This window comes from Acartia tonsa, chromosome 7 (assembly GCF_053477335.1).
Source record: "Acartia tonsa isolate MP-2025a chromosome 7, ASM5347733v1, whole genome shotgun sequence".
Taxonomy (NCBI): Eukaryota; Metazoa; Arthropoda; class Copepoda; order Calanoida; family Acartiidae; genus Acartia; species Acartia tonsa.
In genome coordinates, this window is record NC_137266.1 from 13,642,208 (window position 1) to 13,660,253 (window position 18,046).

The window sequence follows — 18,046 nt, forward strand, 5'->3', positions numbered from 1 at the left end:
ATTATTTTCACATTACAAACAAAGATAACTGGGAAATGTTGCACAAACTTATTTTTGTATGTTTTTATGTACGATATTTTGTACTTCTATTAGTAAAATAAGATTAATAGGTTGGTAAGAAATAACAGGCCAAAATTTTCTGTAGAAAGAAATATTAGTTAAGAGATTAAAACCAGTTTTGTTAGCCTGTTAGGCCCGGGCTGACAAAACTGGCATTTATTTTAGGATTTTTATTTTCACATTCGTGAAAATTGACTTTAATACGATTCTATACATGATTTTTCAGAATGGCTGAGAACCGGTTATAATCCAGCGGATAATAATTGGTTTCTAAGCATTATTGGAAAAAATATTCTGTATTCTTAAGAGTCTTTGTGAACACATATTAATTCTCATTTAGGCATTTTATTGAATTTTTCTTTGTTTCAGAGATAAAAAAAAATGAGAGTGGCGACAGTTACCTAACAAAAGTTAAAAGTGTAGATGACAAAACTATGAAATCAAAGCGAAGACGACATTAGTAAATTATCATATTTATTGGCGGGAATTAATTCAAAATGGCGACTACCATCGGAATAGTCAAAAGTGCAACAGAAACAATCCTTGGAATAGGGAAGTGTTAGAGGATTTTTTTAAATTTATTGTTTTAAAAATTATTTTAAAAGCCTTTTTGTGTGTGTCCCTGCATTTAAGTATCAATGGTAGTAAGACAATGAATTTACATTTTCTGCAGAATCTGCAGGGATCTAAAGGGATAAGACACCGTCCGATAAATTGATGTACATCCCCAATGACGATACACAAAATTGTCCTGCTGTAGATTGCAATTAGTGATTTAAACGATTGGACACTCAACTTAATGAACCAACCAATTAAAATTCAAAAAAGTTGTTAAGCCAATGAATGAGAAAACATTATTACAAAACTTTGGGGGCTATAATAACAAACAGTTCGATGTCCCCTCCATCCCTGGGAATTTGAGATTAAACACAACTCTTTCAAACCACAAACAGATAAAAACACCATATTTACACATTTCTTCTTTTAAGATACAATACTATTTTATGTTTAAAAATTATATCAAGGGATTAGACAATGGATGGTAAATTAATCTTCCCAAGGTTTGGGGTAGAAAGAGTTAAAGATTTACTCAAGCACCATTGTCCTCTCCCTGGCCTGAGATGGGTTTTTGAATCAAGAATGCCGCGTTTTTTCAACATGCTTTAGAACTGTCGTCTTCGTTCATTCAATCATTATGAAGAAAATGCCCTGTATTTATTTAATTATTTCGCTTTTGTTGGTACGGCTTTTATAGAAGAAAATAAATAATCTTAAACCCATTTTTGCTAAATATTAATTAATGCATCTTTTTAGAGCTTTATTAGACATTATACAAATGGCTGAAATAATAATTTTAAAATTTTGAATTCCTAAGTTGTATTCTCTGTTTAAATCCTACGAGACAATTTCATAATAATGATTGATTAAACGAAGGCGATCGGTCTAAAAAATGTCGAAAAAACGCGGCATTCTTGATTCAAAAACCCATCTCTGGTGTTTTGCACTTATTGTGTTGTGAAGCCCATAAAATTATAAATTGGACTATAAAATGTGTACTCTTGGCAGATTTAATGATATCAACAACATTTCTAACTTTTTTGATTATACCTATAGATATATTGCTAATATAGGTTTCTTAAATCTATAAAAAATGTTGAATATAAAGTAAAAAAGTTTTTTAATTTAAAGATGAATTTATAATTAGTATTTATTTTTGTTTTGTTTAAGACAATTTTAGCATAATTCATAACATAAATTTAATGAGTTGGAAAAAAATCTACCAAATCTTGCTAAAAAATCCTCTAACCATTTAATCCTGAACAGGAGAGGTTTCTATTGACAACTTTACATTCAAGCTATTCTACAAATGGTCAGTATCACTGTTTGTAGCGGGGAGCGTAGTTGTCTGTAGCTCACAATTCTTTGGAGACCCTATTTCTTGTGAGACGGTAAGTTATATTCGGCCCAGGACTAAAAATAGAAATGTGTTTTTTCCCACTATGGCTTCGAAACGGATTAATATCTGCTGGATTAGAATGGGTTCTCAGCCATACAAAAAGATCATGTACAGCATCGTTTTATAGATAGTTTCCTGCGAATTTTAAAATATTTAATCATAAAATCAATACCAGTTTTGTTAGCCCGAACCTTCGGTTTTAGCGATAGGACAATTGAATTATAAATGTCTTTTAAAAATACAATTTTACCGAACCAGTCACATTTTTATATAATTCTGAAAGCTGTAATTTCAATTCTTGATTTTTACATTTTTAGTCCTGGGCTAAATTTTATTAAGTTTATAACTCTCCAAGTTCAACCATCAGTATTTACAAATAAAAGGCAATAAGTCAAAGTTCTTGGATATCTGTCAGTCTGTCTCATTATACACATAATCTTAGTATTGCCTGAAATAATAGGCTTGCTTTGACAAAAAATTTGTTCTGTGGTGGTTTAAAGCTATATTTCTGTTGGAAAATCGGACATTTTTCTTCAAAAAAAATTATTCAATCTTTAAATTCTAAATTTATATGATTCGGCATTTGTTAGCTTCATTACGATTACAGAAAAAAAAGTCGCGCCCTTTTTATTTAGACACAAAGTGAAAAAAAAGTAAGGGGGGGGGTAGTTTTTCTTGTAACTGTTTTTAATCTAAGTTAGGTTAGGTTATATTAGGTAGGGTTATGGCTCCCAGCAAGAGTTAGGCATAGGAAAAAACACCCTACCATTATTTTTGATTTAGTTTATGGGTGGTTTCTAGGCTTGTTAAGCTTTTTGAGAGAAAGCAGCAAATATTATATTTTCCATTAACCTATTCCATATGCAAAATATTCATAATTTTTACCTAGCAACGACAGCATGTGATTTTACAAGGGCCTTTTCCAAGCATAAATACATAACAATATGTATTTGTGCAGGCTGTCCAATATCATTTGTCTTCTTTCAAATGTTTATTACTTTTTAAAATTATCTTTGATAATATATTTGTAGATTTTTCAGACAAACTTGCTTGAAACTGCTTAATTAAAATTAAGGGAGTCATGTAAATTTACATTAAAAAACATAAATGAAATGGGACACCCTGTATGTATATGAATATATCAGGGATCTAAAGGGATAAGACATTGGCCGATAAGATAGTGTACAACCCCAATGATGATACACATATATTACAATGGTAGTTGAAACGTTTGGCCATTCAACTTAATGAACTAACCAACCAAATTCTTTTAAAACTTTGGGACTAGTGTAATAAACAGCCCAATATCCCCTCCATCCCTGTAAATATGTACCTCAAAAAAACATAAGAACAATGTGTTTGACTTTGACAGTGGATTGTTTATACACCTTTCCTGACTTTATCTCAAGGAACTGAGAAAATGTTCTTTAAAAAAATCTATTAAACGGTTGTAAATTTATTTAAACTCATTAAAATAATTGGATAATGGAAAGAAAACGAACTAGGGTTATTTTCACAGTAGCTTTTCTCCTATTTCTAGCCTCTGCAGGGTCAATTTCCTAACCCTATGGGTCAATTATTAACATTTACGTAACCTAACCTAACCTAAAATAACCTACTACTACTGTGAAAATACGACGAAATCCGCTACTTCATTTTCTTTCCAAGTAAAAAAACTTTATCTGGAATAATTCTCCCTTTCCTATCATCTGGTCAGCCCAATATATACATTTGTAGTTCTTATAGATAGAGCAATTTTAAACTCATGACGTAGAGGGAAATTTTCAGTGACGTCGTTGATTTAATCTTTCCAGTTTTTAGTTTGTTAAGTTTATTTATAGATACTGCAAAGTCTAGTATTTCAAGAAAAACTAATGTGTGTTTGAAATAAGCATTTTTTTGTGTTTTTTTCGTGATATTATAGGGCAACGCTTAGTATTACTTAGTCTGCCCCCCCCCCCCCCAAATATTGCTTTAGATTTATTTCGCTTGTTGGCTATATCTTATTTCTTATTTCACATGCTCGTATAAGTTTAGGTTAGTTTTTTTAAAGATTGAATAAACCTCGCAGGGGTTTAAAAATTGCATTTCTTTCTACAAAAAATAAGGCCGGGGATTGTTTTTCTATATATAGGTTTGAGTGAAAGCGCTCGGCCCCCTGGCCTGCCTTGCCGCGGGCGCTCGGCCACCTAGCCTATAACCTAAGCTAACCTAAAATAGTTGTTCTCTGCCAGGGTCATAGTTCTGTCAGGGGGGGGGGGGGTTAAAAATTGATAAAAGAGGATAACGCCCACTACTTAATCTTACTGATGTTTCCTAAATTCTTTTGTCAACCTATGAACTGATGGTTGAACTTGAGAGTTGGACACCCTATCTAGTTCTAAATTAGTCTCGCGATGATGCTTATCAGGCGGATGACAGTGTGGATGAGGAAGTACTGAACGCGTACTGCTGGATGTATTCAACATTTGATATTCCTCCAGATTTTAAGGTTAGTGGATATCCATCCATTCATTTAGATATATTCACTGCTGACTATCTATTATCCATTTATCTAATATCAAGTAATTTATTATATATCTGACTCTATTATCTACCTAATATTTATTTATCTAGTATCCATTTATTTAATAAATATCCTTTCATATAATATTCATTTATCTAAAATCTATTTAACTAATATCTATCTATCTAATATCAATTTATCTAATGTTCATTTGTATTACATCTATTTATTCAACATCCATTTATGAAATATTCTTTAATCTAATACTCATTTATCTAATCGAAACCGTTCCACGTAAATTAAAGGCCAATAAATAGATCTGACATAAGATCCTTCCCTTGGAAAAATAAACTACAATACTTCAAAAGATCTTGATTTTAAACGTGCTGTTTTAGTCTTATCTATAATACAAAGTAGAACAATGTCTGTCTGTTTGTTTGTCTGTCTGTCTGTTTGTTTGTAGCAAAGGATCTCGCTAACCGTAAACTGATCGGGTTCTCCTTTACAGGGTAGCTTCTCATAGGTCCCGGGAAGGTTTATAACTATTTTCTTGGGGGGGTGGGACACCCCAAACCCCTCAAAAAATGTAAAATACCCCCTCCCCCCCAAAAAAAAAAATTCTTTTTAAAACTAAAATTAAAATAGTGGTGTCGACTACCCCCCACCCACAAAAAAAAATTTCACTCCCCCCTTCCCTTTAAATCTTTAAATACGAAAAATTGGTTTGAATAAACCTCTTGGTTACAATTTAAAGTATAACTCTGATATAATTTCACTTTTCAGGGATCCTGTGCCAGAAAAACCTTCGATAGCACAAACCTGTACAACACATATTATCAATTTGTATCCATATTTCTCATGATACAGGTAAATGCGCTGCGCTATTGCTGATATTTTGTCCTTGTTTTTTCATGTTGAATGTATATTGACTGCCATTTTGGCCTGACATGAGTGACCTAAGATAAATTCAATGTTTGTATCATATAAAAAAAATACTGAAAATTTTTAAAACAACTATTTAGTAGCGAAGCTTTTTATATTAATCGATATGTCTGTCCGTCAGTCAAATAATCCTTAAGGAAGAAATGTCATTTTTTTCAGATGCTATTTAAGACAAACAGCTCAATATTTATGTTATAATTCTTCTTAACAATGATCAAACAGTGTACATCTCATTTTGTCTGTTGGTCTATCGGTCATGCACAAAATAGTAATTAAAGTGTTTTTAATTTATATGCCTTGTGGAAATTATCATCCTTGTTTTCTGTTGTTTAAAGAAATTTGATAGTTTTTCCTCTCAAAGAAATTGATTTTTAATTTAATTTTGGCACTATCCAATATATCGAGTTTGATCCTTTGCAGCCCTTCCCCCTCTCTACCTGTACATATAGTAAATTATGGTGCAACATTTTTACGATCTTTGTTCGATCAATACTTTTTTTTATCCTGTACCCATTATAAAATGGCATAGCCTAAGGTAAAACACTAAACTATTTATTTTAAGTAAGACTGTATTCACAATTAAAAAAAAAAAAAAAAGGTTTCTTTTGTCGCTAGTCTAGTAGTCACTTTCATGGAACCTTTCAAATAAAAAAAATGGTTATTATTGAAGAGATATCTTTATCATTGTTGATTTGTGATAAATCCAATAAAGTAAATGAAAGTTCTAAACTCCAACCTAAATTTGAAAAGGATAGTATAGTGGTGGAAATGGGTCCCAAATCTATCAAATGAAAATTGCCAGGGCCTTAACTTTTTAAATGTGTGTGACGTTTTGTCCACGAAACAGCAAGATGACCGTCATTGCGACATTTTAAACCCTTTCAAATACTAAAAGTTTAATTTGGATTTCAGCAAAAATGTTAAAAAGTACGGATTTAAAAAAATGTTAATTTAAAATATGCTTAATGTCTGCATATTTAGTTACTGCTAAGCTGAAAGATTGCTACAAAAAAAAAGCCTATAGATTTTCTCTAAATTAAATGGATGTAGAATATACGTGGATATAATGGCAAGGAATAATTTTGTCTTATATTTAGCTTGTTGTTTATTAGTCAGTTCGTTCATCCAGTAGGAGAGGAGGGGATGGGGTAAAGGATGTTGAAGAGGGGGGGAGAGTAATCTTTTTTTAGCCCGCTGCGTGATTCACTTTATTGGAGAACATAAATAAAAGTAATAATGTATCCATTTTTTCAAAGTATAAATATGTCCAGTGTATTTTTCCTATGATATTTCTAAAATATTAATGTTTAAACAATTTATTTAACAACTAGCAACTGCGTCCCTAGTATCTAGGGATATGAAAGGACAGAAAAATATACTGAACGTTTGAGTTAATGAATAGCTGCAAAATTAAAAATTTTAATAGCTATACAAATAAAAAAAGAAATTGGATATTTTCCTAATCCAATAAAAACTTTCATAAACTGACGCATTTCAATGCATTTTTGTGCAAAGCTTCATCTCTTTATCTTTTCTGTCCTTAAGTTTAAAAATTCAACAAGTATTTTATTAGAGCCCATAGTCCACGCTAAAAAAAAGAGTAAGAAAAACAGGCAGAAGAACAGACAGACAAACAAACACAAGCATTTTAAGGAGTAGCTTCGCTTCCTAAAAATAATCAATTGGGCAATAGTGATAAAAATATAATAAATTTTCTATTTAAAACATTAAAATACTTGCTTGGAGTGTTTGAAAGGTGAACAGATTTTGAGGACAAAGTTACATAATCTTGCAATCTAATCTTGCTTCAGGAATAAAGGAATCAGTAATGCAAAGAATAACTATATTGATAGAATATATAACAGTAAAGTGTTATACAATAAAAATAGATATCTATAGACAATTAAAATTTAGATCTATTTGCCCAAAAAAAGTTTAGTAGACTATTTTATTTAATAAAAGTCTTTTAAAATCATATGAATTGCTTTCTTAAGGTGTTTGAAAGGTTATGAGGACATATTTACATAATCTTGCAATCTACAGGAGATAAATACACCTTGCTACAGGCATAAAGACATCAGTATTAATGGAATAACTATGTCTATTTGCCAAAAAAAAACATTAGTAGACTATATGATTTAACAAATATTTACTTAAAAATTATATAAATTGCTTTTTTGAGGTGTTTAAAAGGTTATGAGGACATAGTTACATTACATATCTTGCAATCTATGGGAGATATATACACCTTTCTACTGGGTTATGGGCATAAGTTAACTAACTAATTTTTAAAAGCGAAGATCTTATTTAATTAGGGTCAGTCCGTACGTTCATCTGTAACGGATAGCTCTTTTGATTTATTTAAACATGATAGAAATGTAATTTGGATCTCATGAACTCTGCATGGCGATCAAATTAATGTTCTGCTGATTAAGTTCTGATACTGTACAAGTTTGATGTTCGTTTGTCCTTCCATTTAATTTTAGGGCTTTGCTTTTATGGATGTTTCATCTTTGTTTTAATAAAATTTACTAAAGAGTTGTACGTTAGAAATTATAATGATAAAAGAGCAATTTTTATCACTTATATTCTGTATTCTATCTTTATCTATTTTATTATCGGTTTATGTCTTTCTATTTCGTTCATTTTACAAAATGACATTTACGGCCCTTTTTCTACTTTCCCGCAACTTTATGTAATCTTTATATCAAAAAATTTTCATTTACACTTAATTATATCTTAACGAGGATTTTATGACTTTTATCTATTTATCTATTCAATGTCATTATAAACAGAAACACGTCGTTAATTGTTCAAAGATCTTCGCTTTATGCTCAAGTTTTGTTACTATCCCTCAAATCGTCAATTTACTTCCCTGGACCCTACCCCTAACTTTTTTTTCACAAAATTTGCTGATAGTTATTTATCGCATCGTATCATAGACAGCTTTCCGCGGATATTACAATAAAAAAAATAAAGATTGAAACCAGTGTTGTTAGCCCCGAGTGTCCGAAAGCCCTGACGAACAAAACTGGAGTTAATTTTATGGTTTTTATTTTAATGTTCGTGGAAAACTGTCTGTAAAACGTTGTATACATGATTTTTCATTATGGGTAAGAACAGGTTCTAATCCATCGGATATCAATCGGTTTCGAAGCCATACTGGAATATTTCCTATGGGCTCTCTAAACACAGAGTGGGCTCTAACCTAAGCATCAATTCATTAGATTTTGAACCTAACAAAACCTAAAAAGGTATGCTTATATAAACAAAAATGGTGGTGGGGGGTGTATATGCTTAATTTGCAACCCAAAGGAAATTGCCAAATTGTAGCTTTCTAAAAGATTTGAGTAATGCAAGGGTAGAGTGGAGATTAGCCTTTTAGTATTAGGTATGTATTGGGGAATTTTTAGTAGCGTAGCTTCACTAAAAGTAGTTTATGTCTGTTCGTCCGTCATTTGTCTGATTTAGACCATAAAGAACATTTTGTTTTGCTTTAATAAATTTTGAAAAAAAAGAGTATACTTTTAGAAATAATGTCGGATAGATGGGATAACTTACAGACGTACAGACAGCCCTTAATATAGACTAGCTGAACAAAATAAAATCATGAAAAAAGTTTCATTCTAATAAAAATATAATAAAGGATATATTTAAAAACATTCTTAAATAATATTCGAAGTGTTGAAAAGCCAAAAGGAAAAATAAACTGAATGTACATACCTATGTTTAAAAACTGATTTACAGGCGTTTTAAGATTAGATTTGAAGGGCGTAGCAAAGTCATTTAGGCAGGAGATATTTAGGGTCTCAACATTCCTTTAAAAAGATTTTTCTAATATTTGAACACTAAAATGAATGTACTCTCTTCATTTTAAAAAGCGAAGCTACTCTTTGAATTAGTTTACAAAAAAATTTAAAAATGTAAATTTGACTTTTATTAAAAGCTTGCTAAATCATACTTACCTTCTTCCTAAATAATTTACATTTTAACTTGTTCTTTTAAAAAGTTTAAAAATAGAATGTTCTTAAATCATATATGATATGCATATATGTTTCTTTTAAATACTATAAAATTAGCATAGCAAAGGGGCAATATCTTTTATTTGATTTGACAAATAACAAGAAGATAACTTTCTATGGATATTATGAATCTTGTTTAGAAATTAGTAATTTTCTTTTAAAAACATTTATTTCACATGACAAGTTAAGATATTTAGAAATGAATGTAGTAGAGCTGAACTAAATTACCTAACATATTTGGCAGATGTGGAAGGACACTATATATGAGTCTTTCCCCAAAAAGCTTTACCCTATATCTAGTGACTATAAAAGTTTGTGTGGAAATAATCTAATTATCTCAACACAAATTTATAAAAATTGGGTCAAAATGCAATTAAACATAGATTGAATAATATTTCATAATTATGAGTAATTATTTGTCCCAGGAATCATCAAATTATGTAAATAACTTATGTAAAAATATGCCAAGAATATATATATTTATGTTCATAATATTACTAGTTGTTTCAAAATTTATACCCTATTGATACAGTAATGCTCATGAAATGTTTAAAAACTACAGGACAATTTTAACAAGCAAATTGGAGCTGCAAAAAAACGTGTCAAATCAGGGGACTGACTCCAAAAGTCCTTTGTTGGTGGGGGGCGGAGCTTTTCAAGACACGCCCAAAATGTAAAAAAAAGTTTCATTTTAAAATAATACAGTGAGAATAATTAATTAATTGCATGTAAAAGAAGTTGTATCAACTTTTTCACTTTTTATTTAAGATAGCTAGCCGGCTCTTTCAGTAAGTAGTAGATGTAAAATTTTTCATAGAATTCAGATATGCAATCGTTTTTTTTTGTAGACCTCTTATTTTTTAAGTAATTTAAGTTTTAAAAAAAAATAATTAAGTCGGTTTTAAGGTACTAAAACGCAACAAAATAAAAGAAGAAAATGGCCAGTATGAACAAAAATAGTAAGATCTTTAATTTGACACCTTACTTTTAAAATTCTGTTAAGTAATTATTGAAAAAAATCTATTTTGTTAACCTCGGATTAATCAAAACTTTGAAATTAAAAATGTCCTCTCACAGGCATAAAAAGTATGTGTTCATATATACTTTTAGAATGAGAAAAATAATACGAATCCATTCTAAGCAAAATTGAAAAACTTTTATAAAACTAAAATAAAAAATATAAGTTTATTTTAAGAATCATAATTTTCGGCTTTAAAGGGTTAGCTTGAATAAAACCTGAATAAAACCTAAACAAAAGACAATGCAATGTAGCAGATATTTTTTAAACACAAGAAACAATAATGTATTTTTAACTGCATTGTTTTGAAGTTTATAAACAGACTGATGCATATTTGTTCATAATTTTTCATTCTTTACATGTTCTGTAATATCACTATTTTTATTGTAGTATCTATTGTATATATTGTATGAACGTTCTCCTTTTTTTTTTTGGCAATTCTATTGGTTAACTTTATAGGTTAAGCTTCGCAATTTGTCAATTTTCGCGATTTGTGATTGGCTAGTTTAGTAGTTACAATTCTTAAAATAAACTTTTTATTTTTTATTACAATTTTTTAAAAGTTTTTCAATTTTGCTTAGAATGGATTCGTAATATTTTTCTGATTCTAAAGGTATATATGAACCCATATTTTTTATGTCTGTTTGATAAAATATTTAGGTTTAAAGTTTTTATTAAACCGAGATTAAAAAAATTGATTTTTTCAATAATTACTCAACAGAATTTTAAAAGTAAGGTGTCAAATTAAAGATCTTACTATTTTTGTTCATACTGGCCATTTTCTTCTTTTATTTTGTTGCGTTTTAGTACCTTAAAACCGACTTAATTATTTTTTAAAAAAACTTAAATTACTTAAAAAATAAGAGGTCTACAAAAAAACCGATTGCATATCTGAATTCTATGAAAAAATTTACATCTACTACTTACTAAAAGAGCCGGCTAGCTATCTTAAATAAAAAGTGAAAAAGTTGATACACCTTCTTTGTAAAATTATTTATATAAATTTTAGCATCATCAAAGTTTAGATTACAGGGGTACAATTAATCTTAAACTTTACTACAAACTTAAAATCACGCCTCAAGTAATTCTCATTCATGATTTAAATATTTAATTTGATATCACAATTAAAAATTAATAATAGACATTATGATAGGGGAAAAATTTTTATCAATACAAATTGCTAACATGGACATCAGTTATTGGTTAGTTCGTTCATCCAGTAGGATTGGGGATTGGGGTAAAGGGAGTGGATAGAAGATATTGTTATTTTAGCCAGCTACAAGTTTTAATTTATTAGAGTACATGATAATCTGGTGTAAGATCCAGGAATAATAAATACATTAAATAAATAAATTTTTAGCGGCTGCAGTTGAGTTTTTTTTTCTTCACAAAATAAGTCTGCTTAGCTGCCGATTTTTGACTCATAGATTTCAACCTCGAATGCGTCTGATTAATCAAGCTGCTGCAGTTGAGACTTCTCTAAAAATATACTTCGTCTAAACACAAAATTAACCATAAAATTGGTTTTTAGATTATAAACATATTTGGGGTTGTAATATTTTTTCTCGTATTCATTCGAATCCGGTGGATAGGAACCGGTTCTCATCCATACGAAAAAACTATGTCTAGCATCGTATTATATCCAGTTTTCTACGAATATAAAAATGTACAATCATAAGATTAAAACCAGTTTTTTTAGCCCGCGCCTTCGGCACCTCGGGGCTAAAAAACTGGTTTTAATATCATAATTGTACATTTATATCCGCGAAAAGCTGTTTATAATACGATGCGAGAAATAACTATTAACTTATTCTCTTTTCCATCCATTCCTGCTTTCAACAGATTACAAATTATGTTAGAAATACTTCAATAAAGAAACAATACTTAGTTTATCCAGACATTTTTAAAAATCTTTAGAAAAATTTGTCAAATCAGATTAAAATATTTACCAATCAAAATTCGAATCTATACCAAAATCATGGTAATATGACAACGCTTAATGTCTAATAATCAACATGTTTTAAAGGGAACATACTAACGTTTTCGTAAAGATTATAGAGTTGATACGCTTTCCAAATTGTTCATAACTGTTCCACAGTTCATCTTGCAAAGTTTGAACGCTATGCGTGACATGCAGGTGGTCGGTCAGACGTACGAATTGACCGAATTTAATTGTAGAAATAAAATCGTTTTGATAAAAAACTTAAATCTTTAGATTTTTTTCTCACATTCTTTTAATGAAAAAAGCCCCTGTTTTTCAAATGACTTCGGAAGCATATTGTATTGTTATATAATGTACATTTTAAATTATTTGTTTTTACTTTCTCTTTCTCGAAACTTGGGATCAAGTCAGAAATGTGAAGACGAATATATTTACAACTTTGTAGTCTGCTGGCAGCCAAATTGCTAGCTGGACGAAAAGTTTACACTGCATTTGGTTATAACCTGCTAAATCAATAATAAATAGGAATCGTGCAGCTTGCATTAATACGCGAAAAAAAATTTCCAATTAATTACTTAGTTATTTATCACGTCTTAACATAAACAGGTTTTTAGAGATAGTAAAAAGGAAAATGATATGATCAATTCTAATTTTTGCCCCGAGGGACCGATAGCAAACAAAAGAGGAACTAATAATATGATTCGATTTTATCATTTGAAATTTCTGTAATAAAATACGAAACATAATTTTTTAATATGAATATGAATAGGATTCGGAGCCATACCTGAAAGAATCTCTCTGAGTATTTTCTACTTGATCCAAAATTTTAGTGAATACAGAAGCATTCCTGGGATATTTGGCATACCTAAGCGAAATGTGATGATTTCAGCCTTCTATTATAACACTAGAGGCACACTATTACCTTTGAAAATAATTGGATTTAATTGGGTCACAATAATGGATATATAATACGTGGATAGTGTAACATATTCTCACAGCTCCTCCTCTTCTACTGGAGGGACTTACTGACCAATAAATGAGGTCATATGTACTATATCCATTACTACTTGTGTATACAATTGTCCCTGTTTAATGTTTATATAAAAATCACGAGAAAAAGTTACCTAAAACTAATTTTTGTCTCGGAAACTAATTAATCAAAAAAGTAAAGAATTTCTCTGTGCAATTTTCTGGCAAAGAAAACAAAAGAACAAAAGTTAAAAGCCGACCTGTTGATTGAAATGTATCCTAAAATGCAACTTTTTTATTTGCCATCCGTGTGTTTTCAGCATGTAGAAACTTTTTTTTGTTGATTTTTCAATGGTCATTCTGAATTTAAATTCAAATGAAAACTTTACCTATATATTATAATGTTTTAAATGTAGCACATTTAAAAAAAAAAATGATTAGCGCCTTTACATCCTTACGTTATCTATAGCAACACTACCGTATTAAACGTCTTTTTTGTTGGTCTATCTGCAGTTTATTAATACTTCTTTATTCTGGACAATTGTTGAAAAAACAAGGTTTTTTATCAGGAATAAGGTATATTCAAAAAGCGAAATGAATCTTAAATAATATTTGGAGAGCAGATTAAAAAGTTCATCAATACTACTAGGTGTTGCCCACCAGTTACAGTTGAAAATCACTTATAGGTTTCGTGTTTTTCTTAAATTATTTTCGTTGTTTTTAAGTTGGGTTTTTATTCAGAAAAAGTGTGCTTAAAAAATTTATAGAAACAATGGCAGTTCTAAAAGAGTCTTATTTTGTTTAATGTCTACTTTTAAAAACCTTACTATTTGACATAATCTTATCGTTTTAACAATGCTTTTTATAAAGTCTAATTATTGAAACTGTTTATATTTTCTAGGCAGTAATGTTTTACCTGCCCCGCTGTATCTGGTTGTCCATGGAGGGTGGACTCATGGGATTCCTTGTCAAAGGAAATCAAGGTAGGAAATACTTTTTTCAATATGGTTTGAAACCGGTTAATATCCGCTGGATTAGAACCGGATCTTGTCATGTATGGTATCGTATCATAGACATGTATCTGGTTGTCCATGGAGGGTGGACTCATGGGATTTCTTGTCAAAGGAAATCAAGGTAGAAAATATTTTTTCCAGTATGGTTTTGAAACCGATTAACATCCGCTGGATTAGAACCGGATCTTGTCATATATGGTATCGTATCATAGACATGTATCTGGTTGTCCATGGAGGGTGGACTCATGGGATTTTTTGTCAAAGGAAATCAAGGTAGAAAACATTTTTTCCAGTGGGGCTTCGAATCCGGTTAACATCCGCTGGATTAGAACCGGATCTTGTCATGTATGGTATCGTATCATAGACATGTATCTGGTTGTCCATGGAGGGTGGACTCATGGGATTTCTTGTCAAAGGAAATCAAGGTAGGAAACTTTTTTTCCAGTGGGGCTTCGAATCCGGTTAATATCCGCTGGATTAGAACCGGTTGTAAATGCATCATATCGTATTATAGACAATTTTCTATAATACGATACATTACCAGTTTTGTTAACACGATTCCGCGGCCCTTCGGGGCTAACAGAAACTGGATTTAAACATATAATTGTAAATTTTCCTTTCCACGAAAAGCTGTCTATAATCAATGCGATGAATATCTATTATATTTCAAATTTTGTAGAAAAGATAATGAGAGAAAAGGTGAGAGAAAAAAGAGAAAAAAAAGAGATAAAAATGAAGTAATATATATATTTATATAAAATGATATAATTGTCATTAAAAAGATGTTGGTATTGAAAAAAAGAAAGAATGGGAGAGAAAGAAAGATTTAAAGATACAGAGAGAGAGAGAGAGAGAGAGAGAGAGAGAGAGAGAGAGAGAGAGAGAGAGAGAGAGAGAGAGAGAGAGAGAGAGAGAGAGAGAGAGAGAGAGAGAGAGAGAGAGAGAGAGAGAGAGAGAGAGAGAGAGAGAGAGAGAGAGAGAGAGAGAGAGAGAGAGAGAGAGAGAGAGAGAGAGAGAGAGAGAGAGACTTAGAGAGAGAGAGAGAGAGAGAGAGAGAGAGAGACTTAGAGAGAGAGAGAGAGAGAGAGAGAGAGAAAGGATTTAATATGTGACACACCAACTCTAAGTGTCATTTTTCATATTTCCTTTGTGGGTAAAATTCATATTCAAACTCTACAGGGATTCAAGAAAAGGACGATGGACGGACGGTAAATTCAACTTTAATTTCATTCTTATATAAACACTCAGAAGCTTTTTATTATTCGTAAGAAATGGATGAAGATTAATTTCTTACCTCCTATATGATTAAAAAAGATTAGAATCATAAAATTATGTTATCTTCGTTAGATATCATAATTATTCCTTATGAGAATTTTTTTATATTTAAAGATTTAAAATTCTTTTGGGTTGTTGTTTTACCCTTTCCAAAAATATACATGAATAAAAATAAAAACTTATGACATATGTACGGCTTTCTTGTAAAAGAGCGCTTTATCAGTCCAATATTTAGAAATATTTTAGCAGACAAACAGACTATGACAATCTTCCTTTTTTAAAAATTAAATTAAATTATAGAGCATCTTTGAACTACAAATTTACAACAGATTTTAAAGGGTTTAAAAGCTGTAAGTATTGTCTAGAGTCTGCTTTAGGACAAACAAGGAGAAAAATATCATAAGTAGCAGTTTCAAAAAATTTATATATGAGATAATTGTATATTGATAATTATTGAGTTTACAGCTTTTTTACAAATAAGGTATTTCCGACAGTACGACTGTCTGTACAGTCAACTGACAATGCATATTATTTGAATGTGAAGATTTAAATGCTATTACTGTATTATAGTTTACTGTTCTCGTTATTTTGTTGATACTGTTTGCTAATTGTAGAAAAAATTGTCATTATATCACAAATTACAAATGCACTAAGTATTAAGATTCGAACATATGAATTGTATGGTAGCTTTGCTTAAAACATTAGTAAGGTCAATTTCTCCCATTTAAAGCAAGCTGACCGTTGAAAGTTTAACAGAGCAAATATTCTGCTGATTAATAATGTACAAAAATAAAATCTAGAATAATGAAGTTAAAGTTATGTCCTATAATATAAAATAGATTTTTATTTGTTCCTTAAAATCTTGCTAATTACTGAATTGATTATGTTTTTCATTTTGGGGAAGCTTTATATAGGTCCTGGGATGGTTTTAGGCTATTTTAACCTAAAACTTAAGACTTTGTATGCCTCTTATTCTGCTCCTTCATTCCCCTTTTGAAATGTGCAATGGGAGCAGCCGCTTGTTAAAGCATATATGTACATATTTAATTATTAAAATATCGATAAGTTAATGTTCCTAAAGGCATTTGCATAATTGGAATTCAGCTTTATAGAAGAAGTAGATAATCCTATAAAATAAAGTAGTTAATTATTTTGTCTGAAGCTACATATCTCGGAATACGATTGAAATTGTTTTTACTTTATAGGAAAGGTTTTTTAATATATTTAATGTATTTAAATGATTTTTGGCTAATTTACTCCCTTTCTATAGGCTAGGTGTGCAACCTTCAGAGCATTTAACAACGAAAGATTTTAGAGTAATGTCATTTTAAAGCTAAACCATATGCATAAAATTATGTGAATATGTGTAATAATAGTTTTTTGTATGTATGCTTATATCTATGTATCTATCTATCTATCTAAACACGCCAGTCTAAAGAACAGTATCAATAATCCATCAAATGATTTCGGATATTTTATTCCTTTAACTTACATACATCATATATCAACATAAAATTTTACTTATGGGATATTAAGTTGAATTTTATCACATTCAAATATGAAGTCTTTTAAAATTACTTACATTGACAGAAATCTTAAATAGTAAAGTAATAGGATTCTCGCTTTTTTTCTAGCTGTCACCTATCTATACTGAAAGATACCTCCAAATTTCCAATAGAGACTGCCCTGGTGAAAAACTAGAGGCCTCTAGGGGCACAACTGTAAATATAAAATAAATAAAATATCTCTATATAAAAGTGCTATGATATCTGTATGTCTGTGCGTACCGAAGAATCTTGCTAACCACTTAAACGATATTGTTCTACTTTACAGGGTAGCTTCTTATAGGTCAATTGAAGGTTGTGTTCTACTTTGTAAGAGGGTACCTCCAAATTTCCCATAGAAACTGCCTAGTGAAAAACTAGAGGCCTCAAGGGGCGCACCTATCAATACTCGCTAACCACTAAACCGATATCGTTCACCTTTACAGAGTAGCTTCTTATAGGTCATATGAAGGTTTACACCTTTTTTTGAGGAGGGGGCCTTTAAATTTCTAATAGAAACCGCCCTAGGGACGCAACCGCCCATTCTTATAGAAGAAAATAAAAAATGTATAAATATAGTAAAATATGTAAGCATTGTTATTAATAGTTCACATTTATCTTTATGTCAAATATTGGCAACTAAACCCTACACTAAACTTACAAGAAATACAAATAATGTATTCATAAATTCAATATTGATTTAGTTCTTTCATGACAATTTTCCGTGAATAGTAAAATTCCTTCAATTTTTTCGCTTGAAAGGTTTTCTATAGTCAAGTACATTTCGTGACTTTTCCG

General features: G+C 30.4%; 1 protein-coding gene across 7 annotated transcripts in view; it reads left to right on the forward strand.

Annotated features, from left to right (window-relative positions):
• The first annotated feature begins 429 nt into the window (after positions 1-429).
• The window catches only part of LOC145324892 (innexin inx2-like), a 48,533-nt gene continuing 30,916 nt past the window's right edge, over positions 430-18,046 (forward strand). For 4 of the 7 annotated variants that reach the window (XM_080167606.1, XM_080167607.1, XM_080167610.1 and 1 more), the window contains exons 1-5: positions 430-610; positions 1,883-2,009; positions 4,407-4,508; positions 5,307-5,390; positions 14,318-14,399. In XM_080167606.1, coding sequence (XP_080023732.1) covers positions 558-610; positions 1,883-2,009; positions 4,407-4,508; positions 5,307-5,390; positions 14,318-14,399 — 448 coding nt within the window. In that variant the 5' untranslated portion in view covers positions 430-557. The remainder of the gene's footprint in view (positions 611-1,882; positions 2,010-4,406; positions 4,509-5,306; positions 5,391-14,317; positions 14,400-18,046) is intronic. The other 3 variants (XM_080167608.1, XM_080167612.1, XM_080167613.1) reach the window with 1 other exon arrangement.